The sequence below is a fragment of the Thunnus thynnus genome, chromosome 17 (genome assembly GCF_963924715.1).
Source record: "Thunnus thynnus chromosome 17, fThuThy2.1, whole genome shotgun sequence".
In the NCBI taxonomy this organism is placed as follows: domain Eukaryota; kingdom Metazoa; phylum Chordata; class Actinopteri; order Scombriformes; family Scombridae; genus Thunnus; species Thunnus thynnus.
In genome coordinates, this window is record NC_089533.1 from 8,738,298 (window position 1) to 8,765,146 (window position 26,849).

Genomic DNA, 26,849 nt, shown 5'->3' on the forward strand with positions numbered 1-26,849 from the left:
CCCCTCACCCCCACCCCTACACATGCCTACATAATTAATTGGCTTTTTAAAATTCTTTCAGTTTAATTTTAAAATGTTGACAATGTCGGTCTGTTTTGAGTTCAGTAAGTAGCACATTACATGCATTTTCTCCCTTTATAAAAAAATGATGTCTGGTCAAAGTAGGTATTCCAGTACGATACTTCACAGTTCCCGGCAGTGGTATTCTTAGTGGACAATCCAAAGGCCTGTAACAGTTGTACTTTGACTCTTCATCAAAGATGCAGGGATGCTCTTCCTCCACCCCACCATCCCTCTTCTTACAGATATTGATTTGAAGACAATCAACAGGGGAAACATCAGAGAGGAGACTGAGAATATTAGTCATTTATGATTGCACTCTGTAGTTGTGCAACATCCTTACATGCAGGCTAACCTTGGCACCCCAGTTTCACATACCATAAAGCTGAACATCTGCTGATACCTCTTGAGTCCAGGCCAAAAAAACTTCAACAATGGAGGGTGCAAATTCAACATCAGGCCAACTCACATCATCAGACTAGACATGGCCAATAAGCTGGGATAATGCAACCCCATTTATAACCCACTAAGGAGGCAAATCAAATCATGGCCAATTTGTATGAAGGGAGTCATGTGCAACAGAGAGTGTGAGCTCACTGTCTGTTCATAATTGTCAAATATAGCCAGACTAATCAGAGCCAAAGCAATGTCTTTACGTCATGGTCAGGCTTGATATTCAGATTGTTATTCTGCATGTAAATGCTGCAAACAATGGGGAAATTCTTTCTGGTAAATAGCAGCACTGACATGACACACAGCAGATTACTACGTACTCTGTGTAATTATCTGATGTATTTTGTCAGAGGGCGGGGCGGTCTGTTGAAGTTAAGGGTCTTATTCAAGGGTGTTAGTGTTTCTGTGTAGATATTTTCACAAGAGGCAGACCTTGGTAATGATAAGTGGCATAATCTGCAGCCAAAACACAGCCTCCCTAATCGCTTTCAGTCTTATGAATGAAAATGACTTACAGACGCGTGAGTACTGTTGGAGCTAAAGCCCGGCTACTTCTCAAGGACAAGGTAGTGAGAGGGAGAAGTGAATGAAATCTGTGAATGTGTGATGCAACGCAGGAGAAGAGTGAAAAGAGGATGAAGGAATGGAAGCCTTGTTGGTAGACTGAGACAGTAAATGTCTAGGAAGAGGAGGTTGGAGAGATTTTATGCCCCTTCCTTTTCCTCACGCACTCTCATTGCCCTCCCTCCCCCCATCCTTTCCCTCGTGATCTCTCAGGGTCATGTATTATGCATTCTCAGAAATTATTTAGCAAAAGTTCTGCTTTTAAAAGCCTCCCCGCCTGGCCCAGCTGTCTCACTCTTATGTGAAAAGGCCTCTGACAACCAGTCTCCGAACTCAAACATCAGCTCCACGTGGACCTAAACCGAGGGAGAGAGTGGTGGTGGTGGGGGGAGGAGGGTCAGTTCACATGAGTCCACAAGATGTGACCAGTCACCCTGGTTGAAAGCACCTCTCAGTGATCCATCTGCAAATACTGTTTGTTACACTGGGCTGTAGAGCATTGCATTACTCACTGAAGACATCGGGGCCTGATGAGTGACTGATGAGAAGATTAAAACATACTGTTTGTTTGTCGGGGGGTAAAAAGAGCTAAAATAAAACAGTGAGAAAGGAAGTGAAATACGAAGTATCAGCACTCTCGATCATAATATAAAATAACACCCCAGTTGTTTTCTAATGAGGTTTGCTATAATTTCCTGTGGCAGGATGTCAGCTATGGCTGTGTACAGTAAGGCACCTCTCCCTCCTGCTGCAGCAGCTGTCAGGTTCAGACCAATGGATCTCCATTGCCATACCTCCAGGGCTCTAACGGCTCCCTCCTCCCACCGGGGCCCATCAACAGAAGCTAGGCTATCGTATTGATGACAGCTGGCTATTGATCAAGTCTCCTAATCCCAGCTGGCTACAGGGGAAAAGAAGAAGGGGTCATCCAGTCAAACGTTCAGGATTTATTACCACACAAGAATTTAGTTGAAAGCCATTGTTCAATTGTTCATTCACACCTTTGTTTCTCATTTTTTATAGCATCAGTTGAGTTATAATTATCATTGTATAAGTTCAAAGGCAGGCACCGAGACAAAAATGAAACCGCAAGAACAAGATTCAACTTTTCACAGACGCACAATGTGATTTGTACATTCGAATGATGGTATCTATAGAGGAAGTTCCTGCTGTTCTCTGCCGGGGAGCTGAGGGTGTGTCTTCCTGAGTATTGCCACCGCACTTCCTGCGCTGGCTCGTGTGAGAATCAGTCCAACAGGAACAGAAACCAGATATAAAATCTTTTTTGTATCTTTTTTGCTTGTGCAATTCTCAGTTTTAAAGGCACAATCCATGATCGAAACAAAAGACAAGATGGGGATCTGTTGTCACTCCAGACAGGTCTTCGTCAGACAGTCGCATTGTGTGTACTTCTCTGCCTTCGTTGAAGCATTGTTGCATTTCTTAGCACATATAACCACCTGTTGATCAGTGAAATAGCGCGAAACCACTGGCGGGTTTCATGTGCATTCATGCATACGTGTCCTCATGAAACAAACAAAACAGGGACCCACACGTATAAACAATACTACATAGCAATACTATAGGCCAAAAACTCCACAGGGTACCTTTAAGTTATTTAATCATTAAATAGCAATTGTATATATTTCTTTGTTTAGGGGGATGATGGGGTCACACCTGTTTAGTTTAGTTTACTTTATTAGGATCCCCATTAGCCATTACACTAGGCAACAGTTACTCTTCCTGGGGTCCACAATCCTGTCCAGACTGACAGGATTGTGAAGTGAGGTGACATATTATAACTGGACACCAACAGTGACAAGATGAAGACATAACAAGCAGGACAGACTATTCAGCAATCTTTGCTGCATATAGAGTGATGACAACATGTTAAGTATGAATCCAAATAGTGCATTTTATTCACTTTGATAAAAAGGTCAACTAACACATTACATTTATATCTTATAATGACTTGTATTTTAATTTGAACGTTTTGCTCTCAATCAATGATACTATTTAATGTGAAAATCATTGCTGTGATTTAAACCCAAATCTACCCAATCAGTGCATGACTTCCTGTTTGATATATGAGATTTTACTGACACCTGGTGGTGTTATAGCTTAGATAAACTACAATAAAGAACCTAGATATGTGGTTCTTTCAAAAGACTGCAGGAATGATTCAGCCGGTTAATTACTTTCTTGTATTCTTAAACTGTCTGCTGCACTAATGTCTCAAAATTTTGCAAACAGTGCAAACTTAATACACCATCACCCCCACTGATCTGGACAGACACCAGTTTGCTTATTGAGGAAACAGATGTACAGAGGATTCGGTCTCAATCACACTTCATACAGCCCTGTCCCACCTGGAGCATCCAAACAAACATGTCAGGATGCTATTAATAATAATATTAAAAGCGGAGCTAATGTCAACAATATTAGCTCCGCTTTTAATATTATAATCCCCCAGAAATAATCCCTTAATTCCTCCCACCTGGTGAAGAAAGAAAGAAACTTCTCTCTCAGCTCCTAGTGAACTTTTTACAGAAGTACCAGTGTGCCATGGTGTGGTATGCCAGCTGCAAGCCAAGAGCCAGAAGGACTTGGTCTGGGTGGTAAAAACGGCACAGAAGATTGTGCTGCTGCCAATGCATTCCAACACTTTACAATACATATTACATCTGAATAAAAAATCTTCAAATCTTCATACTATATTGTATCAATGTTGTAATAACGAGCACCGCATTCATTGTGCAAATCCCTGTTATACTGCACTGTTATGGTTTATCTGCCATGCATAAGTGCCTTTTATGTATTATATACATAGAGGACAGTACCTCTCCGCTCACATGTCTCTGTATTGTTCTTAATGTAACTTGTTATACAATACCATTTTAATATCTTGTTTTTATCTCATTTTCTATTGCTTCTGGTCCCTGAGAGTTACCAAACATAATTTTGTTTTATGCCTACGATGACAAAATGTTTTTTTATCTTATCTTAAATGTCAAATGGTGGATGACATATTTTTCATACTCGGCTGGCCATACCTGTGTGTCTGCTAGATTTATCTCGCTCAGTAGAAGATACTGCCTGGCTAATGTGTCCATAACTACATGCTTGTCAATTATAACTATTTAAAGGAATAATCAGGACCCCCAAAAGAGCTATACAATTCCATGAACACCTTAAAGCTAGTCCACCTTATACAATCACAAAGCGCTGTGTTACCAAGAGGAGAGAATGGAGAGAAACAAAGGTACATCAGCTATTGGTCATAATTTACAAAAACTCATAATAAACTTTGAGGTTTTTTAGGGTTGCATTATGTAGCACTTTACACTCTTATGCACCCATTCACACACACACACCCCTGCAAGATGCTGGCCTTCCCATCAAGAGCGACTTGGGTTCAGTGTCTTCCTCAAGGGCACTTCAACATGCAGACAGGAGGAGCCAGGGACTAACACTAAGATTAGTGGACGACTGGCTCTTCCTCTTGAGCCACAGGTAATGTGAGTATCAAATTATCTGAGCACTATAGTGAGACAGAAAGTGAGACAGAAATTAACTAACAGACTGACTGACCAAAGACTGAACTGCAAAAGATACTGCATAAGGACCAAGTTATTTACCAAAATAAACAGCAGGCCACATGGCACTTTACATTCTCAGAGCAAAAGAAAAAACTGACATTGCCATGGAATCAGCAAAATATGCCCAGGGCAGCTTTTGTTATTTATTTATTTGCTTATAGTATACTATGTAGTAACTGTTAAAAAATATTTGAATCATTATGCTTAACATTGGCTTGTACAACCTGCTTTGGCCAAACGATTCTTAATTACCATCATGCAATTAAAGCAAGTTTTATTTAAGAATTTGAAAATATGTTTGTTCATAATTAAGACTTCATCGTCGTATTAATGAACAAAGGATATTAACAAATCTTCTGTATACAGACTTACATTTCTGCAGGAAAAACCTTCCTGTGAGTTGATTATCACTTCAACTTCGAGCTGCTGTGCTCATATCTCTGTTTTAAAGCCCTTGTAATGAATGACGGTTCAGTATCCAAGCAACAACCCACCACTGACCTCTAGGAGCTCTTTTCATTGAATTACTATCACTGACGAGCAAATAATCTTGAGAGGGACCCGGCTGCAGAGGTACAATTCATCCTGAGCCTTTGACACAGTAGCCTGCAGATGATGTATAAATAATAAAGCACCAACAGGCATGCAATACATTCTAATCAACTGTAATAATTAGTTTTCCTGTTGAGGAAGCAGCCAGTCAATTTCTAATTCTCCAAACTGATCATTAAAATTATTTAGGCATTAACTGCCACATTTTATTGAATTCCGTGCAAATTAGATTTCCTTATCACTTTTCCCAGGCATGACACCAGCCAGATAATTGGCATTTAGGCAACAGCTCTAACGCACAAGAAATAAAGCTTGTTTCTTTTCTTTCCACCAGATGGCAGAAGTGTGCTTATTTCAGACAGTTATGCTGATATTAGTGTTGCTACTGTAGATTTGGAAAAACTACTGCTGCCAAAGGGCAGTGCGGTTGAATGATGTAGTAAAAACAGGTATGCACATACACAAACTGTTGCATTATTTTTCCAGCTGGCTTTCCATACTTACCCTCTCTTAAGCGCAGATGTTGAAATTTGACAAATTTGACTACCATATTGATGTTTTGATTGTTCTGTTTTGATCATTTACCATTTACTACAGGTAAATAAAATTGAAAACTGAAATTCCAAATATAAAATGATACATTTTAGTACCATCCTGGCACAACCATTATAGGTCACATTCAGTTTAGTGTTCATAATAGAAGGAGGTATTATTTTCTACATATTATGAGCTATTGCAGTCTACAAGTTGATATTTATGTTGTTCTAAATTGGTATGAAATGAGATGGCTGACAGCACTGGAGATAGTCTGGTGGTATCGTCCTTTAAAGTAAAAGTAATATTTACTATAGTGGAATTAGTTACTTCCATGTGAATCTTTGTGGATGTTTTAAGTGTATGCCAGATCTCCCTGACATATTTTATACAATGCATTTAATACTTTTACTCTGCGTATTCCTGTTGAATCCAGGCTGTGCCAGTTCTCTGGCTCTGCTGTTTGGGGATTGAATCCATGGTGGTGACTTCACACATAAAAAAAATAGCATTTATTTTGTAGTGGCATCAAAATCTTCTGTACTTCTACAGGTTGAGTTCAAATTATTTATAAAACTTTATTTTCCTCTTTTCAACTCAACAGTTGTTTCTCTTGGAAAACCTCCAAGTGATAAACCCAAACCACAAACATGGTACATACATCGAACAACACACAGCGTCATCTACATCATTGAAAAATACACAGTCTACAGTGGAACAAAGCTCAAAATGATGAGGATAATGGAAATAAAGGATATATCACAAGACTGCTCATGTAGCTTGAGATTTCAAAAACAGGAGATAGAAGAGATACAAAAGAAAGAAAATGAAAAGACGAGGGAATAGTTTAAATACTGTAATGTCTGTCAGACAAACAAAAGAACTACATCATTAATTCTTTTCCGATTTCCAGTTGCTCTGTGTCCTTTTTCAACTGGTTCTTCTCGTGACACATGACTTAAAACTTCTGGTCAGACTGAGGAGGTATTTGTACGTAAATCCTCAACAGGGTCATGCAAAGGGGTTACATTCAATAGGGGAGTGCCAGAGAAACAATAATAAAATAGAATTATGATAGAGAAAATAAATTCATATATTCAGTATACATAGATCATTTTCTATTTAGCTTGTGCATCAGCTAAGCAAAGCGATTCATTCCTGAGGTGCAAGGCTGTATCAACATGTTTTCAATCCAGCGTTGTATGTGTGTGTGTGTGTGTGTGTGTGTGTGTGTGTCAGAGGAGGGAGTAGGGTAATAGTTTCAATATTTTTTATATTTTCTATTAGACTCATTTTTTGTTTGTTTATCTTTTACGTGAGTAGCAAAAAGGCGACACACAATGAAAACAAATGACACCATCTCCTTGAGTTCTATATGTGACCCATGCAGCGGATGGTGAGTCTGTGCAGGCATTCAAAGCCTGCGCCTATCTATCTATGCCTCGCAACTTCAGCTGCTGGCGCGGGTCATGTGGTCACATAGACACATGCACAAGTCGGTTATGCCACAGTGACATGACACAGCGACAGGGACAAGCGGACGGATAGGCAAAATAAGCACAGCTCATAATATTCAGGCATACGACCAGATTTATGACACTCCATGCCTCTGGACTTCCTCAGGTGAGTGGTTTCAAGCATAAAACGGCCAACAGAAGACAGTTAACCCTCAGGCAGAAAGGGATCTTTTTCACACATATTAATACAAATTACGAGAACAAAACCCAATGAGCGTACCTACTGGTGTGAATGTGGTGCAGAAACAACAACAGAACCAATAGCAACAACTACTGACAATAGAATAATGCGAGGTAGCATTTATGAGGGGAACAGAGGGACCTGAGAGGACAAGCAGGCAGCGTTGGGTAAATGCTTAGATTTGCATTTCTGTGTACAAACAGAAGAAAAATAGCCCTGTGAGAGTGAGGGAGGTGCATTAACCCCCCTTTCTGGGTTACAGCTGGTGAAAAAATCAGAACAAATCCATCATATACTTGCGCATGTGTACCGTGTGCTGATGTGTGTGCTCTCAGTTGCAGAGCGCTAAGAGTTACTCTGCCTTAAGGTTAGTGTATATGGATTTGAAAACAAAAAAACTGACTGAAACTCTGCAGAGCAATGACTCGGATTATGTTGTTAAGAGCAAAAGCAAAACTCTTCATTAAAGTTTCATTTTATGTGGCAAAGGGCAAGTTCAATGTCACGGAAAATACTGATAACCCATTTACAAAGAAGAAAACATAAAACAAAAACATTCAACTGTTAAAATGTCTTCATACAGTAGCATATGTTTTTTTTTTAAATCTGTTCAAAATCAATTGGAAATGCATGCACAATGTGAATGAATATTATTTTTTCTTCTCTTTTTCACAATACTGTAACATTGTAGGTTTTCCATTAAACCTAGTCTGTTTTACAAACACTTATGGACACAAATAAAACTAAGGGAAGTCACAGACATGCATGCTCTCATGCTGAAAAGAAAAAAATCACAACCATTATTAACATTTCACATTATAGCTATCTGAAAAAGAGACAAATGAATGGAATTAAACCATGAGAAATGTCAATGCGAGTGGGGCAAGTTGGGAGGCAGGGTTCATTTGGTGTTGTCACAAGTTAACAGGTCAAGGGTCAGGACTGCTGGCCGCCCCACTGGCTCTCTACAGGCCGCCGGAGGAGCTCCTCTACATGCCTCGCAACATCCATGGTGTCATCCAGGTCGAAGTCTCCGTCTGCATCCAACATAGGGTCACTCCTGCCACAGGACACAGAGAGAAGCCACCCACACTCAGACAAGCCAGCAGCACATAACCAAAGTGTAGATACACGCTCACACAGAGCTGCTCATTATGGTCAAATGGCTTATTGACTTACATAGGTGGGTATATGCCGTAGGTGTGAGGGTGATTGACAGGTGCTGGAGAGGCGCCATGATCCATATAGGTTTGGTTTCCACTTGCTGGATCTGGATTGGCTGTAGCAAAACTGTAGAAGAAGAAGTACTTTATTAATCCCCATGGGGAAATTGATCCTCTGCATTTGACCCATCCTTTACACACACACACAATAGGAGCAGTGGGCAGCCACAGTGCAGTGCCTGGGGACCAACTCCATTTCTTTTTGCCAGTGCCTCGGTCAGGGGCGCTGACAGAGTATTAACCCTAACATGCATGTCTTACATACATGGTGGGAGGAAACCAGAGCACCCGGTGGAAACCCACGTACATTGAGTGTCTGGTAACTGGATAGGTGGTGTGTAGCTTGGGTGGGGTTTTGAATGAAAGGGCTCTCCATATGCAAACATGGGGAGAACGCGCAAACTCCACACAGAAAGGACCTGGAATGGCCGGGGTTCTAGCCCAGGGCCTTCTTCCTGTGAGGCAACAGTGTTAACCGCTGAGCCACCGTGCTGTAGAACATCAGCAGCCACACACACAAACACACACACACACACATTAACCCAAGATAAAAGCGTATGAGTCTATGTTCAGCAGTTGCCTAAGCAACTACCCTCAGCGTGTTTTCCAGGCCTCACTGCATCATTATGGCCATTCTCTGTACTGCGGGTGAACCAACCGCAGAGACAGGCAGGGAGCGGGGCTTGCTAACTAACAAGCCTAACTCTAATGATGAGTGGAAGACAGGCTCGCTCAGGAACCCTGTTCATCCTTAATTGGCCTCCTCCAACTGTAACAGCTAACTAATTGCTGATCTGAATTCAGGGTCCAATATTTTGTGATTAACTCTAAATGTTGCCACAGAGGAAAAACTGGTGGGTGGACGGCAGAGAGGAATGAAAGGAGAGAAAGAGCAGGGATGAGAGAACAGGAGGAAAGGTGGACAGGAAGCTAGATACTTACTCGGGCACCACTTGTTTAATCTGTGGTTTCACGTAGCCATCCACCGCTTTGGCTTTAAAACAAACAAGCACAGAGAGAGAGAATCATCACACAACAATCAAGACATTTGTCCACTAAGGAGACTAAGCAGCTATATTAAATTTTTGAAAGTAACAGCAGCCTGTACAAGCACATGGTTGCTTACAGAGTGGTGGGGTGTAATATTTGGAGAAAACCTCATCTTTCGGTCTGTCAGGGTAGAGGAACAGGAGGTGATTGAGATCGCTGATGCGGTCAGCCAGAGAGCGAATGGAAAAGTCTTTGGTTGTATAGGGCATGAGGTTCCAAACCATTCTCTCCCCTGGAGACATACCACAGTATCATCAATAATAGTTTCCCCAGAACATTTTGAATTTCAAAACATTAGTCACCAGTCGAACAAAAATATGTAGTTTTGACTTGAATAATCTACAAATTATATACCATTCTCACACACTAAGCTATCTTAGATGATAAGTAGCAGCAAATTCATGTTGTGAAAGTACTGACACTGATCTAACTTAAAGCTCCATTAGGCCACTCTAAGCTCATTGTTTGTAATTCCTGGTTCATAGAGTTGAGTCTAACAGCTCTCACCAAAACCCATTTTATAAAACTGCTGGCAGCATGTAAGCTAACACAACCTGACTGAACACACACAGAGGCGAGTTAACAAATGGTGAAACAATAATTAGGAAGCCAATGAGACCTAGATAAGAATTTAGCAATACGATAAGAACCTTAAATTGTATTTGGCTTCTCTCCTCTGGTTATGTAAACCTCAAATTTGGGGTTATAACAAGCATTTACACGTCATACCTGCTTTGTTGGGATTTTCTGCCACCCAAGCGATTGTAATCCCTCCAATCTCAGAGTCACTAAAGCGTAGAAGGAAGGTGCCGTTGGGTTTGGACATCAGCATATCCTGAGCTTGCTGTTTATTCACAAAGCCCAATATGGCACTAAAAAGAGGAGAAGGAGAAATACAGAATGAGAGAGACATAAAAAAAAAAAATGTCATGTGTTTTCTCTCATGCCTGTCTCCTTCATTTCAATCCTAGTTTATTAGAGAGGGAGAGCACATCCAGCTCCCCAGGTTGCCATGGAAAATCATGAAAACTAACCGTTGCCGTTGTTAAGACTGACAAAATGGGGACAGGAAAACATTTACTTTTACAGAACATGTAGTCCAGCTGTCAGATTGAAAAAAGAGAGGCTTTTTTTAAAATTCTTTTTAAGTTTTTTCAGTTTCATATTGTAACAGACAAAAACCTCTACAATTTCCTTACCCGTCATTCCAGTGTGGTTTGAGATGCTTTTTTGTGAGTTCCATCACACCATCAAACCACTGCCAAAATGTGAAGTTCCTCCCTGGCAAGCTTTCCTGTAGAGGAAAGGGGTTTTGGAAAAAAAAAAAAAAGGATTAAAACACACATGTACATCTTTTAAAAGGTTTTCAAATTCCCTCATGTCCATCCCATCCATAAATACAGAGAACAACGTATGCTCAACCTCTGCAGTCACTCTAGTCATGTATCATGATGTTACACACTTGGTTGAATCATGATATGTATGTGTATGTATGTTGTGTGTGTGAGAAAGGTAGAAAATGAAAAGAGGGTTAAACAATGTGTATGTGTGTAGCCTATACACAAGTCTGTGAAGCGGCTGAAACTTGATGTTCCCGTAATCTAATGAAACTGATGGTGTGTGGTGAATGTGAGTGCGTTTTCGGCCATCGCCAGCTGCTTTGAGCCAGAAAATGAGGCCTCCAGCCTTTCACTGTGTGGACAAACAGGCCCATTAAGATGGAAGTCCTGGCTACCAATGAGGCTCCCCTCACTCAAGTCAACTACAGAATAGGGCTGTAGGGACACTGCAAATGGAGCAAGAATTATTTCTATGTATGAATAACCAATAGTAAATCACTCAATGGAGAACAAGCATGCAGCTGAAATGGCTTACTGAAACTGGCCTTTGGGCATTTTAAAAATGTAAGGATGAGAAAACCCATTCTCAGTGCGGCATGATAGGAATCTGTACATTGACTTATGATATCAGATAATTAGTATGCTCTATATAATAGCTGTCTGTTTATATTCATCTGGAAAGACAGAGAGGATCACGAGGAAAGAAACCGCTGCTGACCCTGTTAAACTGTGACCAGGTCATAGTCATGTTGCGGTAGTCGTCAGGGTTGTTGCTGGAGCTGCTGAAGGCCTTTTGAGCCAGGAAGACCAGGTTTTCCTCAGACAGGCCTCGGTTACTCTGCACCTCAGCCTTGTACTTCATATTGATGGCATCACACAGCTGAGGCCAGAGCACCTTATCTGGCACGAGGAAAGGCACCCGTCCCTGTAGACGCAGGGGGGGACACAGCAGAGGATTTACATGAGCTTTATCGAAGCGAGCGAGGCAGCAACAGAATGCAAAACGCCGCCATAGATGAAATGTGCAAACATGAGCGCATAAACTAAAGCATACACAGCTATCTATATCCAGAGTGGTAGAGTTTAAGCAGATATTTCATGAAATGATCCAGACTAAAATAAAACAACAAAGTTACCAAGTAGATTAACAAACTTCACCTTCTTAATTAAAAACATGTATATATACATTCATACTCATATGCAAGGCAGCAACTAATGATTATTTTAAATATTTTTTAACCAATTGATTACATTCTTGATTGAAATGAGAAAAAATGACAAAAGTTGAAGGTTCCCTGAGCACACTGTGTCTTTGAATTTCTTGAAGTGTTTGGTGAATTATTAGAATTGTTTATTATTTTATGTAGATCGGCGCTATTTCTACGTGTCAAGGTTATGAAAAGTGTGCTTTGAGCTTTAGAAAAAATATGCTGAAAATCTGACGGATAAATGTTCCGTGGCTACTGTACATGAAACTGTAAAGTCTATGTGATAAAAACAGATGCTAATTCAAATGTTTAGCCATCTCTAAATTACATTTTGACTGCAGACACATATGAACACACAGACATTTACGTACCGGCTCCGCAAAAGCGTTGTCCCACAACACAGTTGCCGTGGCATTATTGTCTTGACTACCATGGACTATCACCACTACAGGAAGTGACAATGTCTGTTCAGAGAAAAAAAGGGAGGCCATCAATATGAGCTATAACAATAAATTCTGCACTGCAAAACAAAACGACATATATAGTTTTTCTATGGACTTATTGCCAAAGAAGGGATTTTGAAACATCATAAAACCACAGCTCAGAAGACAGATGAGGCATTGGCATGAGTAGAGTAGTGCTGAGCTGAAAATTACAGTATATGTAGGAGTGGATATGGAAGAATGGACTGATTCCCACTATTGTCGGAGTAAGAATTGATAGTATTTTTATTTATCAAGCCTAATGTAGTCTTTTCTTCTACCTCGTCTGTCTGCGCCCTCTTACCTTCACTTGAAAGACAAGCTCATTGCCTCCAACACTAAACTGGGACTCGAACAGAATGGTGAACTTCTCCTCTGTGACAGATTCTGCTCCTCGCCGGTCCGATCGCTTGATCCTCTTCAAAGACTACATGAAGGATGACATGTGTACAAATGAGGAATACTGGATATACTGTACATGTTGCCTACAAAGTCAGGCTGATAATGCATTCATCATATATATATTACATGCATGCATAATTCACTTTGAGCTGTCATGTAAATAATCTATGGAGGGCTCGTTTCTAACAACACATGGGATGTAGAAAGAGGCTCCACTGATGCTTCAGAATAATCCTCCATGGTATTGATGATTTGCGTTGGGTTTGTGCAGTACATACTAAAATACCTACAGTACACTATGAAACTGGGTGCGGCAGTGCAGCTCAACACTGCTGCTTCTAGATCAGATCAACTTCATTTTTTAAACCAATTTTTAATAATATCTTAGTAGATATTATTTAAATTTTATGTCAATATACTGTAGCTTTATTCTAGAAATCCCCAAACTGAGAACTGCATTAGAAACAAATGAAGCTATTTCACTCCAGGGAAAGATGTTTTTAGTTATTATAGGGGAAAAAACAAAAATGTTACTATCATTTTAAGCATAGCTCTAGAGACATTTTTTCCATAAATTTCCATAATACTGATGGACCGAATGATTACACAAATCCTGACAACTGCTTTATTTAAGAGCTACTTTTGTCTTGCCTGGATGAGCAGCTCTCGGGCACAGACCAATGGAAAACAAGACTTTTAACTCAGGATAGTTAAATATTCATATTCACACTGAGGCAAAACTAGAAATACCGCCTCGCCAACCAGTCAAGTTGCAGTTTACATCCATATCTGTCCAGACTCATATAATATTTGTGGTGAAGATTTTGTAGGAATTAAATAAAAGGTATTAAGTGTATTTTCCTTGAATGTGTTCACATGCTTGGCCAATAAAGCTGTTTCTGATAGAACGCAAAGTTGTAGCCATGACAACAGACAAAGCTTCAGATATGGATGTTGCTGCAAAGAAGCTACAAATTCTAAAACGTGGATGCTTCACACACACATCTTCAACCCGGCAGCACAGAAGATCTATACAATCATCACAGTTTCAAGGTGGGAACCAAGATTAGTGCCATCAATTCAGTATCCGACCAAATATGAAATATGGTCATAATCTCCCCTTCTGTTCCTGAGTTGTGGCGTTGAATAATGGCCAGAAAAGTGTTTTTGGATATAAAATGTCATCATTTTACCCTATAAGACATTTGTGTGAAACTTTGTCATAATTAGCATATGAATTCTTGAGTTATGGCCAAAAATGTGCTCTGTGAGGTCACAGTGACCATTACCTTTGACCACCAAATTCTAATCAGTTCATCCTGAGTCCTAGTGGATGTTTGTGCCAAATTTGAAGAAATTCCCTGAAGGCATTCCTGAGATATTGCGTTCACCAGAATGGGACAGATGGATGGACAGACGTACGGATGGATGGACAACCCGAAAACATAATGCCTCCAGCCATAGCTGTCGCTGGCATAGAGGCATAAAAATGGAAGCCAGGTTGACAAGTGCAGATCTATGCTTGAATATAATTTCAAATGAACTGTTCTGACACTTTCTGGAGTGTGTTGCGTGATATTTTTTTGTAATTTAATTTCCTATTGCTACCTTCAACCAACCATAAACTCATCTCCTCAGTTAGCCCACAAGGTCCCACTCACCATGTTCCTGAAGTGGGCGCTGAGGGTGCCTGTAGTCTGGTGGTACTCCATCACACAGTTATTGTTGAGAATTTCCCCGCTGCTGTCACTGAAGGTAAGAGACAATCATGGAGAGAGTCAATTAGACGTACTGACTGCTGTGACGCACTTGAGTACTGAGAATTTTCTTCTTCTCAGAACAAATTAAAACAAAATTATGCATGTTTGGACGGCAGGAACGTAGTGAAAAACATGTAGGGTGTAGGAATGATGTTCACACTCATTTTCTATATAATTGGTATTATTTAACCACCACCATTTCCAACTTCTCTGTTGCCAAATGAGAAAACATCAAGTAGATGTCTCTGGGCTGCAGATTGGGTGTCATACAAAGTGGTTTAAATGAGAAAAAAAGCATATAATGGCTGAGCTGTTAAATTGTTCACCAATTTAACCACTGGCTCTCTGGCTGACCTGCAGCCTTGGAAAGTTTCTATTAGTCAGAAGGAATGTGGAACAAGGCTGTGGAACAGGCTAAATGTGGATTCTGCATCCACACCATAGATTCCACAGAGGCATTGTTCAAGTTCCAGCCATGTCTCTGTGGTGAGGTCTGGAAACACACTAGGCCAGAGTTCATCTTGTGATCCAATAATTCCTGTAAAAACTAAGATTCCTTATATTTATGGCACCATGGGAGCTCCGTGCAGTGTCTCCACTAAAGGGAGTCGGTATAATAAACAACTGTGTATACAGTCATATACAATCTTGTTGACCACACTTGGAGCAGGCTGCAAATTAGCTTCAACTACACGCCCTATTTACATCTGTTGCATTGCTTATCTGCACGCTATGTAGCAATGTTTATCTGTATGTTCCCTGTTAAGAAACTAATAAAAGAAATAAGAGGAAAGAGAAGCAGTGCAGTATTGACAAAAAGTTGACATGTTTGCACAAGTATAAGAAGTCTGAACCTAAAAGGAATCTGAAATATCTGCCTTATAGTTGACTGAAATTGTAAGTTCCACACTAACTGAGACTAATGGGACACTAGACTTACTTTCTTGTGTTCTCGTTCTTCAACAGGGCCTTCGCTTGCTGTTCACTGATGATGGTGGCCTTGACCTGTGGAGGGTTCATGTGCACGTTCAACTTCCCGCCGACTAAGAGGCGCACTGTAGCAGCAAACTTGGTTTGGGTTTTTAGCACCTGTGGAGGCTGTTTCTCAATTATGAAGGTGCTGTGGAGACAACAGGAGAGTTAGACTTAACAACAGAACAAAGCCGTGTTGATTAGGTGGCTTGAAGCCTCAGTTTAAGTTTAAGTGCATATCATGTAACAGCAACAAGTTAGGTTAAGATGTCCCACTCTACTCTTTTTAAGCATCTTACAAAATGTAGCCAAAAATATGTAAAAAATAATGTTTTTAAGAGTTTTTGACTACCTGATTGCGTTCTGCATGGGTGTGAAACACATCAAATGTATTTGTTCGTAGCCATAAATTATTTGGATGCATTCATATAGCACATAATATACTGTAGCTAGTTATAATGCAGCATACATTTTAAAATAAAAACTGGGTTGTATTAATGGTTGAATCTTAACAAAGACTGCAGAAGGCTGGAAAACTGGCATGAACACAATGAAACAATGTGCAGTCTTTTTTTATGTTTTAGTGGTAAAAAAAACATTTTTACCATACAGTAAAATGTTTTTTACCACTAAAACACATATAGTGTGTTTTGGTGTGAAATGTTAAATGTAAAAAAAAAGGTAAAAGTTTATTTACATTGAAAATTTCACAAGGTTCCTTTCACCTTAGCAGATTTAAGAACATTTGCCTTTGAAAATGACCTTAATTGTAACCATGCGCCCTAATGGAAGGTCATGAAAGTAATCACTTATCAGTCAACCAACATGGTAAACAATTACTTTCTTCTGACGATGTTATTCTGCTTTTCTGCCTAGTTGTCTTCCAATTTCCACGTTAACAGAAAAGAGAACTAGAGAGGGAGAGAGAACTCAGAGGGAGCTTGGAAGCAAACACATGTTGTTATGAGCCTTCGAGCCCTCTGGTCTGTAGCTGAGCTGAGTGGTGATGAGAAGACAACACTCTCCCATCCCCAGCCTACAACCTCCTGGGGCTTTTGGAGAATATAGAGCGGCTGTTGTTGGGGAAACCTAACCTGTGTTTGCACTGTGCATGATAGCAGAGTGGGCACAGTCTGTGGCTAATCAGAAATCGCTGTGACAGTGACATGGCTTCTCAATGTACCATGGGTCCCTGCAGGGACAAACTTCTAGGAAAGTGGGAGAGAAAGCTCTCATATCTTCAGATGACTACTTGTTCAGAGATTCTAGAGGGCTAAAAGACCCTGGCAGATGTGCCTTTGGGGCCGAGATAATGTACTTAAAACAAGTTGCATATGTCCTTGCTTTTCTTTAAACTCTTGCACACTTCATGCCATTTGTCTCTTTAGGTGCCTTCTGCATCTGAGCACTTTTGCATTCACTCCTGCCCCCTATCTCGCACTCTGTACCATGTCCATGTCTGATTCTGTACTGATGGGGTTTGAATGAGGCTGGATGATGTACTGTGTAAAATGTGATCTCTAGTTGAGCCAAGCCATCAAGGGGGCATTTGCTCACCCATGTAGACAGGACACACATTTAACTTTATATAACTAAATGTGTGTTCTTTGAATAAATTTATTCTCTAACCATGGACCCCATCACCACTACAATCTTAGTGCTTGTTGGGCGGATGGGAGTGGGAGATGAGGGAATAGGAAAGTGGTTGTAACTGGGACATCATGAGCACCCCTGCAAAGAAAATTCAACATACTTATTCTTTTTAATTCTAAAATTTCTCTTTTTTCCTTTCTTTGTTCCTTTTCCGTTCCTCTCCCTATTTATTAAGTTATTTTTATTTATTTACTTGTTATTATTATTATCATTATTATTCATTTTTTATCATTTTTATTTTTGCTCTTATAACCACTCCCCCCTATTGCTCCTTTACACTTAGATACACACTCACACCCACACACACAGTCATCCTGTGCAACAGACTGTCCTATGCACATTCCATATCATTAGTACTGACATTTAATTTTTTCTTTTCTGCTTTTACCGCTGTATGTCCTCAATGCATGTTTTGTCTTGTCTCATGTCATCCAATGTATAACGTTCTGTCTTGTCTTGTATCACCTGTTTTGTCTCATCTCACTAAATTATAATGTTCCTTACTACAATACAGTAAGCACTGACATAAGAGAACACAAATAGATACACACAAACACCCACGCATTCTTAACAGTCATTTACAGCGGCTCCACTCATGTGTGTTGAATGCCAAAGTAATTAAATTCTTGTAACAGAGGATTTCTTTCACTCTGTTGTCCACATAAGTAACTATTAAAGTCGTGTAAGTAGGACTTGCTTGCATAAAGGCCAACATGGAGAGCAGTAAAGGGCACAATCCACTTAGATAATTGCTGGGGCTGATATATTTATATGCTAACTTATATATTTTCCTTTAAATCCTTGCAACTGAGACAGACAAGTCCTTAAAAATAAATATAAATGTAAACACACACACACACACACACACCTGGTGACCAACGCTGAGATGATATCTGTGATAGTGCTGTTGAGTTCATTGAGGAGCTCTTCAATAGGGCCGGGGATGGGCAGCTGTTGTCTGAGGTGCTCTGCCCTCCGAATCTGCTGCCTGTTCTGCCAGATAGTTTCTGCCAGCTTCTCACACCTGATGGCACACATAGATGTGCACACAAGACAAGCAAAGTTAAGTATCAGACCTATGCAAAGACATAGTCACATGGACATTGTGTTTTTTTATTGCTTTTAGAAACTTGTACTGCAAAAGGTTCCACTGCAGCAGAACAATATCAATTCAGAATAATTCAAAACAACTGTGAAATTCCTGACGGGATATTTGAGACTCCAAAAAGGCAAAGAGAACATTCTGAAAATAAGGGAAAAGAAGCCAGACATGTCAAACTGGTCCACCTATGTTTCTCTGATTAGGAGCCAATAAACCTTGGAAATAAACCCAGCAGTAGTCAATTGCAAGCTTGTAAACCTGTGACCTCTGGTTTGTGAGGGAGTTCTAGTGGCTGTGATCTTGGTGGGAGGTGGAAGAGAACTCACCAGGACTGCAGGATGTCCAGGCCTCCCTCTGGCGGGCCCCCGTTGCCTGCCAGCTGTTGCCGTCTCTTCCACTGGATCAGCTCGTCATCCAGAATGATGGTCTGCTGCTTCCTTAACAGCTGCAGTGTTTTCTGGTGCTTCTCTGCCAAGTCCTGGACACAAACAGAATCATTGTGAGGTTTTTTATTTTCCCTTTGTGGAGAGGTTGACTTGAAATAACATACTGGCAGTTATGCATATGCACACATCAAGAAAACAAACAAAAGTCATATTATGTATAAAAACAAGATGAAAAGTGTTTTTGTTGAGTGCATGTTTGTGTCCTACCAGTCTGTATTTTTGTAGTGTGTTGGCCTCTCTGGTCAGCCATGCCTCCACAGTGGCTCTCTTGCTGAGAAGGGTAGGCTCCCGTACCTGTCGGTCAGCAGGGGGCAGCGTGGCCAGGCTGGTCAGCTGAGCTGAGGAGGGGTGGGGTTGGTGCCATCCAAAGAGGGGGGAGGGGTGGGAACAGATGGAGGGAGGAAAAGATAGAGGAGGTGAAAATCTGAATCTGTAACCTGTGCACATACAGTGTACATTATCCCCCGAGAGGAGTAATGAGTTACTCAGGAGAACCTCTTCAAGCACTATGCAGACGTCATTTGGAGCTAGGTTTTTTTTTTTCTGAATGATGTAACATATAGGTTGCTGGGTTATAGTTATGGCTCCAGGTGCTTGTTTTCCATTGTTGATCTACAGAATCCAGCATAACATTTCAGACAGCTGTAAACTATTTGCAAAGTGACGTTTTCATTTTTATATAATTTCATACCTTGATATTTCAAACCTATAAAATATAATAGATTCAAATCATTTTTGAATGGCACACTTGAGAAACAACAAACTTAGAGCTTCAACTAATGATTATTTTCATATAGTGGTGAATTTATGATTATATTTCTAATTAACTGATTCATAATTTAGTTAACAAAATGTCTAAAAATAAGAATTCCTTCATAATTTCAGCACTGCATTCATTTCTCACAGTCTAGTCACTGAAAAATGTCTTCTTGCATTACTTTAGAGCAGCAACAACTAGATGCAAGTCCTCTGGTCTCACCCTGGATACGGAGGCTCTCCTGGTACTGGATGATGAAGTACTCCTGGTTGTGCTGGAGTTTGCGCAGATCGTTCTCGGTGTCCTGGGTCAGCAGGCGAAGTTCCTCAAAAGCTTGGTTGATCTGTTGGTATTTCTGAGACATGCTGTCCATCATCCCGCCCACCGGAGAGCTTGACTGTCAATTACAAAGTGTGATTGAGAGACAGGCGCAGAGAGAGATGGAGGAAATGGCGGATTTGGGAACAGCAATTGGTAGGGTTGCTTTTCCATTGGGTGGCGCATAGCCCGTATATTGTCTGTCACTGAATTGTTTATGATAGTTGTTAAGGGAAATGGCTGGCCACTGGTAAGTTGAGTGCTGAGCTACCAGGTCTATCCGTGGGGGGATGGAGCAGAGATATGGAACCAAGCTGGACATGATGCAATGACCCCTGCGTGTGTCAGTTGGGCTATTTGACTGTAAAATCCCAAGTGACCACAAACCTGATGGGAACACTGCAAATAGAGAAGGAGGAAATGCATTTGCTTATCATACTCAGGCAGACTGCGTGATCAGTTCAAACTCTGAACGAGAGCTCTATAGTGCCCCAAAGGTTCAGACTAAACAGGGTGGAATTCAATCAGTCCAAATATGCATTCCATTAATAGAAAAGGCATGTTGTGACTGGAAATCAATTCACCCCAGGAGTTGTTGAGAGTCAGATGTTTTACGCACTGCTGGCTTTATGGTTTTATTACTCCCTGCTTTTTATAAACCGTGAAATATTTGACATTTTTGACATTCTTTCTTATTGCAGTGTTGCAGCAGGGAAATACAAAAGGTTTGTTTTCAAAAAAGCAATTTTAGAGCAATATTGGGTAGGTACGTGTAGGTACGGCTGTTTGTAGGTATCACATTTATAATAATGCAAGGGAATCTGCAGACCTGGGGATAAATGGAGGACATATATAGCGGTTACCCAATTACCTCATCTGTGAGTCACTCACCATTATGTAGTTGAGCTTCTGTTTCGGTTTGCAGTCTTTTTATGGGCTACGAAATGAATAATGTATGGAGAAGCCACAATTGTCGTATTTCGGTGTGGGTGTGTGTGTTTGAGTGTGTTTAGATGGATGATCAAAGGTGTTCATGCAAGTGTCAGCATGCGTATGTGTTTTCACATCACACACACATGCATTATACTCACATTGGTGGCCTCTCTGACGAGCCTCTGCTCTGTGTAGAGGATGTGTTTGATGCATCGGACCAACTCCAGAGGACAGCGGTCATACGTGCTCTGGAAGACAAGGAGCACATGTGCTGTGTTAAGGCCTGTTAGCCCCTGACAAGCAGAACGGTCGCTCCACACAGGACTCACCAATTTACTCGCATCAAGGAAGCTCGCTAAGTTCTGGCGCCAACCTCGCAGACACACTAAAGCTCATTAGACAAGCCTAATGATACCCATCTTCGAAACACAGCGCACTTCATATACAGACATGACTCATTAGCATGCACACACACATTGTCACACACACACACACCAGAGTTTAGCGGTTTACATGTTACAGTAATATTTTTTCCACTGATCAGCAGTGTAACAAATTGCTGTTTCACTTTCAGTTTAAAAAATACTGTTGAAAGTCAGTTGATGATATTCTTATTGTTGTTATTTTTAAGTGGGAGAATGAAGTTGCATTAAAAGTTGAGTTGTTTTCACATAAGAAAAAGAGCACCGCAACAATATTTGTTTACATTAGCAGTAAGAGAGGATCTGTAGTGTTACTGAAAAGTAATATAAGACATTCAGGACACATTTAATATATCACACTCTTTATATGCATGCTTACAATCACATAAGGCAAAATACAGCGTTAGGAATTCGGGATTGCAGTTTAATCTTGCACAGCCGGCCCCCCTTCACCCTGTTTCTTTGCTTGGTTTCAGGGAGGGGAGAAACAAACAGAAGAACGGATCTGTGAGCAGGGAGCTCAATCATAAATAGCAGTGCTGGCTGGCTACCAAGGCCCTCACTTGGGCTGTCCTCTTGTTTTCCTCATGGTGGATACAACCTGTTCTTAAACATATTGTGCACTGTGTGCTCTTTCTAAGATTTCTAAGAAGCACAGCAAGGGAGACTTTGGAGCTGAACAGCTGTAACTTCCAAACACTTAACATCATCTCACAACACAGTTAAAATATGAGTTATTTGCTCAAAACAAGCTTACAGTCTGAGCAGGTGGAATTTGGTCACTGTGTGACAGAGTTTTATGATCTAATTCCCTTAAATATTTCTCTGGGGTTGTTTATGGCTTATTTTTTTTGCCTGAACAGTAGGGGCTCTTTTTTTAATATTTTTTAGGCACTTTAGCTTATGACAAAGGAAATCAAGGTCAAGTGCCAAGAAAATGTCTCTTTCATTGACAACAAAATTAAGACAATAATAACTGAATGCCACAGATGACATCCATACTGCCTTTGGTCTTTGTGCATTCTCAAACTTTGGCTCTACTGACCCTGATGCAATTGCCCTCTCTGACTGTCAACTAAGAAATGCAAAGCCAGAAAGTCTCTCAATCAAACAGGCAACACTGGCATATTTTAGATTGTTGGACATTGGCAAGTGAGCCAACAAATACAACTAGTAAGATACTGTATATTCCTGGGTTATATAGTGCTGTTTTCATGTTTGGTGAGGTATTTTTCCAAAAGACTTACCTTGAGCTGGCTGGCGTAGTGTCCCAGTTTGATTTTGAGTAGGAAGCCGTCCTCTCCCACCTGGTGCTCAGCCTTGTTCTGCAGTTCCTGTATCAGACTGTCCAGCAGGCGTTTGGCCTTGAACTCCTCTTGTGGGTTCTCCAGGTCTATGGCATCCCTAACAACATACATACACACATATGCATGTAAGACACATACAAAAAATGTAGACCAATGCATCAGTACATGCACACTGTTAAAGAACTAACTCAAATGTGTTTAAAAAGCAAAAAAAAAAAAGAGAGAGATGAGAAGAAAAGACCTAAATATGTTCTCATGGCCAACTTTCAACATAAAAATTTGTACAGGCATACATGTGGGCATGACTGTCTACACACTTCCTTGCAGAGCAACTCACCAGAGCTGGCCCTCTATCCACTGGGACAGATAATGTCGCACCTCAATGGGGAAGTGCTGACCATACAGAGACTGCATCTGGTGCAAAGCATCTCCCTGGAGCTGCTGGGCCTGGATCCACACTGCCATCTTCAACACCCTGAAGGTAAGGGAGGGGTTAGTAATCAATTAAAGAGCCTGGAACTCAACTTAAATGGTAGGTTCACATTTTTTTCAAGCGTGTCTTAAGGCAATACTCTCCTACCCATATGTATATTGAAACCGCTGTTCATACTGGCCATTAAAAGAGCCCTCGAATGTCCTAGTATGTTTCATTTAGTCATCATTCTGTGCAAAAATACATTCCAAAGTTTATCTGAAGCTAATATGAAGCTCCAGCAGTCTGACTTAATGAAATCAAGTGGTATCTTCCAACATTATAGTCTTTTTACTACACGCTTCCCTCTTCTGTTTCCTCAGACAGTGTTTCTGTGCTGAGCTGTAGTCTAGACATAGTAACACAAAGAGGGAATTTAGTACTAAGCTCACTACTCGCTTGATTTGTCTATTTCAGATCGCTGAAGTCTCATAATATCTTCTGATAAACTTTGGAATTTGTTTTTGTGCAGAACGAGGATTGTGAATTTTATCTCCCATCACTTATATTGGAACTGCATTAGGAAGAGATCTTGTTTTGACCAGTGTGAACAAGAGAAATGTCAACTAGTCAGACTTAAAAAATGTAAACCTGTCCTTTAAAGAAAAGAGTATAAAAAAATAGGGAGATGTAAGGTGACGAGAAGTAGGCATAATTTAAGGTGACATTACATCATATAATTATGAGGCTTTCGTTTTCAATTGTCTGGCTTTAACACATTATATAGAAAAACACTCATATTGACATCAGCATTGTGAATTGACACACCACTTCCAGTTCACAGAGATCTGAAACGAAACATTTGCAAACGTTTCTGGTTTCCCTCCACTACTGCAGCTCCAAACCATAGTGGTTGGGTCAGTCGTGTCTCTTTACACTGAACATGTCGAGAGATTTAACAGGCTCCACAGTATTAGTGTATCTTGGTTGAGAGGACTTTGTTTTGGGCTACTGCTACTTGTTTCCAGTCAACACACCCACTCACCTTTCTCAAAAGTGGCACAGTCACTGTCAGTAAAACACTGAGTGATATGAGTGCGCGGGAAGTTTGCAGTGCATGTGTGTGTACGTGTGTGTGTGTGTGTGCATGTTTAGGTGCTTGTGGTATAAGTGGTTCTGTTTGAATGTGTGAGCATTATTTATGCATCATTGTGACTGTAATTGACACAAACAGGCCTACACATACAGTAGCATCTTAACATACACAGAGCAATGAAGAAGAAAGCAAAGTATCTTTCTGTCTGGCTCTCTTTCATCTCCCTGCCTCATTTCCTTAATCATACCTCCAGTTTACAATATCCACAATACCAACAAGCCATTCTCCATGCTGTTGCTGCTAAACTTGGAGAGAGGTTTCCTTTGTTTTTCCTATTTTGAACCTTTATTTCCTCTTTCAGAACAAAAGCTAGTCAGTAATTGCATTAACAGCAATTTGGGGCTGTGCACATTGTCGTGGGTATTGCATAAAAAAAACAGGAAACCACTTCCCTGCACGAAAAAGAAACTGCTTCAAATTCATGAGCATCCCATGACTTGCATAAATGACCTTCAGTCATTTGTCTAATGACGCAATGAGCCAGCAGGATGATAAATCAATTTAATGAAAAACTCAAAAACCTTGTCACAAACATTTCTTCTCATCTGATCACCAGGCAAACTGTGTGTATGTGGGTGTGTGTCATGGTATGAATCATCCTTCATAGCTGCGTCCACATGTGCGCATGTTCACCTACTATATGTGTGCGTGTGTCTAGGTGAGATGAGCTCAGAAAGATAATACCACTCCTTATGGTATTTAGACAGTAATCCTGTCAGCCTATGCTAATGCTTCTGCACCCATATCACTCTGAATGTTTCCTGAACTTTAACCTTTGACCTTCCAGCTTGTTCATATTCACTGGACACTTAAGACTACAACACACATTCACATTCATGCAGCTACAGTAGTAAACTGTCCTATGAACCGTTCATTTCTCCATGGAGCAAAAGCTTTGATCCATAAATCTTGACAGATGGCTTCAGTAGGCTGCGTCCAGAAATCACACCAACTGCACTTGGCAGATGATTTTAAGGGACTTGTAATTGTCACAGTAAAAGGAACTTTGTACTGATCAAATAAAAACACAAAGGACTTGGTTCATAATATGATAGGAACAAAAGACTGTGAGTGTTTACCAATCATAAATGTTGTTTGGTCATTTTCTATTTCAGATAAATACTGCAAAATACCTTCAGAGTTTCATGGCTTCAAGCTATTACATACAGCTATTATATCCATCTGTAGTGTTAAACCATACGTGACAGTAGTTGGAGATGTTTTCTATCCTCTGCTATTAAGAAGAGATATTGATCAGGTGAGTATGAGGTGAAACTAAAGGTGACACACAACACTAGATGTTCCGCCATCTTTGCTGTAGTTTGAACGTGCAGACTGTGTGTACTGAGGCAAACTACTTTGTAATACTAGTCATACACAGCGTATTATCAAAAGACAATTGAGTGCTTTTCAAATGAGTAACCTGCACAAACTTTATCTGTGAGAGCATCAGTAGCGAGCATCAGCACAGCTGATTGGGGGAGGAACCTAACAGGAAGAGCAAAAACCTTTTCTACCACCTCTTTCTGTGACACCCATTGTGGGTGCAGGACTGTATTTCTGCACCAACCTGTATTGTACAGACACACAAACAGGCACAGAGAGAAAGCTGGGATCTGAGGATTAAAACAGTGTTTGTTGTGTTGCAAAAACACTGTGGGAGAAAAAGATGACAGGCTGTCTGCATGTCTCTTTAACAGCTCTTTAAGGCAGTGGCCCCAGGCGCTATTTGCCAACCATAATCACCTCCATTCTCGCTCCAACAGGAGAATGAGATGCTTCCCGGCAGCTGTTTCACCCTTACTAACCACAACACCAAAATGCCCTGGCATGAACCTGAGATACACTAACAATTCTCCTTCTCGTTCACTTTCCTCTTTTTACAAGAAACTGAACCGCTGTCACACATCATACATCACCCATCCAAACCACCGACTTCACTACAAATTTAAAGAAAGAAGTAATTCCATCTTACCTCTTGCCTTCAGCTCTGTGTTACCATTTAACAGCAGGAAACTCTAAAGAGGAGAGCCACAAACCTGAGACAGGCAGACAGAGAGAGAGACAGACAGACAGAATCAGAGAGAAAAAGAGAGAGAGAGAGAGAGAAAGTAAAAGGAGGAAGTGAGTCAACCTTGGGTGCTTCTGAGGAAGCTATCTTTTTTCACAGGGACTGGAGCACTAACAAAAAGCATGAGAGGTTGAGCGAGAGAGAGCCGAAAGGGTAAAAGGGAAAGTCCACTGAACAGATTTCACTTTAATCCAGTTATCTTGGACACGTCAACGTAATAACGTAATTTATGAAAATGGATACATTCTTCCCAAGGCTGTGAAGTACACAGACAAAGCTCTCTTGGTGATAATAAGTAGGGATCTTAAAGCTGCAATTAAAAAGACATTTGTGGGCAAATGACAGGAACCACAGAGATATTAGAGATGTGGTCAG

At 40.6% G+C, this 26,849-nt stretch overlaps 1 protein-coding gene across 1 annotated transcript in view; it reads right to left on the reverse strand.

The window, feature by feature from the left end:
- LOC137168299 (uncharacterized) overlaps positions 1 to 26,849 on the reverse strand; it is a 131,914-nt gene that overhangs the window by 68,481 nt on the left and 36,584 nt on the right. Inside the window, 24 exon segments of the mRNA XM_067570827.1 lie at positions 3,634 to 3,688; positions 7,145 to 7,192; positions 7,195 to 7,219; positions 7,487 to 7,534; positions 7,537 to 7,711; positions 8,180 to 8,236; positions 8,419 to 8,520; positions 8,640 to 8,750; positions 9,626 to 9,677; positions 9,810 to 9,965; positions 10,463 to 10,605; positions 10,933 to 11,027; positions 11,792 to 11,998; positions 12,653 to 12,745; positions 13,068 to 13,190; positions 14,827 to 14,914; positions 15,866 to 16,045; positions 18,419 to 18,574; positions 18,979 to 19,130; positions 19,306 to 19,436; positions 20,078 to 20,252; positions 21,265 to 21,354; positions 22,776 to 22,932; positions 23,173 to 23,310. Coding sequence (XP_067426928.1) covers positions 3,634 to 3,688; positions 7,145 to 7,192; positions 7,195 to 7,219; positions 7,487 to 7,534; positions 7,537 to 7,711; positions 8,180 to 8,236; positions 8,419 to 8,520; positions 8,640 to 8,750; positions 9,626 to 9,677; positions 9,810 to 9,965; positions 10,463 to 10,605; positions 10,933 to 11,027; positions 11,792 to 11,998; positions 12,653 to 12,745; positions 13,068 to 13,190; positions 14,827 to 14,914; positions 15,866 to 16,045; positions 18,419 to 18,574; positions 18,979 to 19,130; positions 19,306 to 19,436; positions 20,078 to 20,252; positions 21,265 to 21,354; positions 22,776 to 22,932; positions 23,173 to 23,310 — 2,757 coding nt within the window.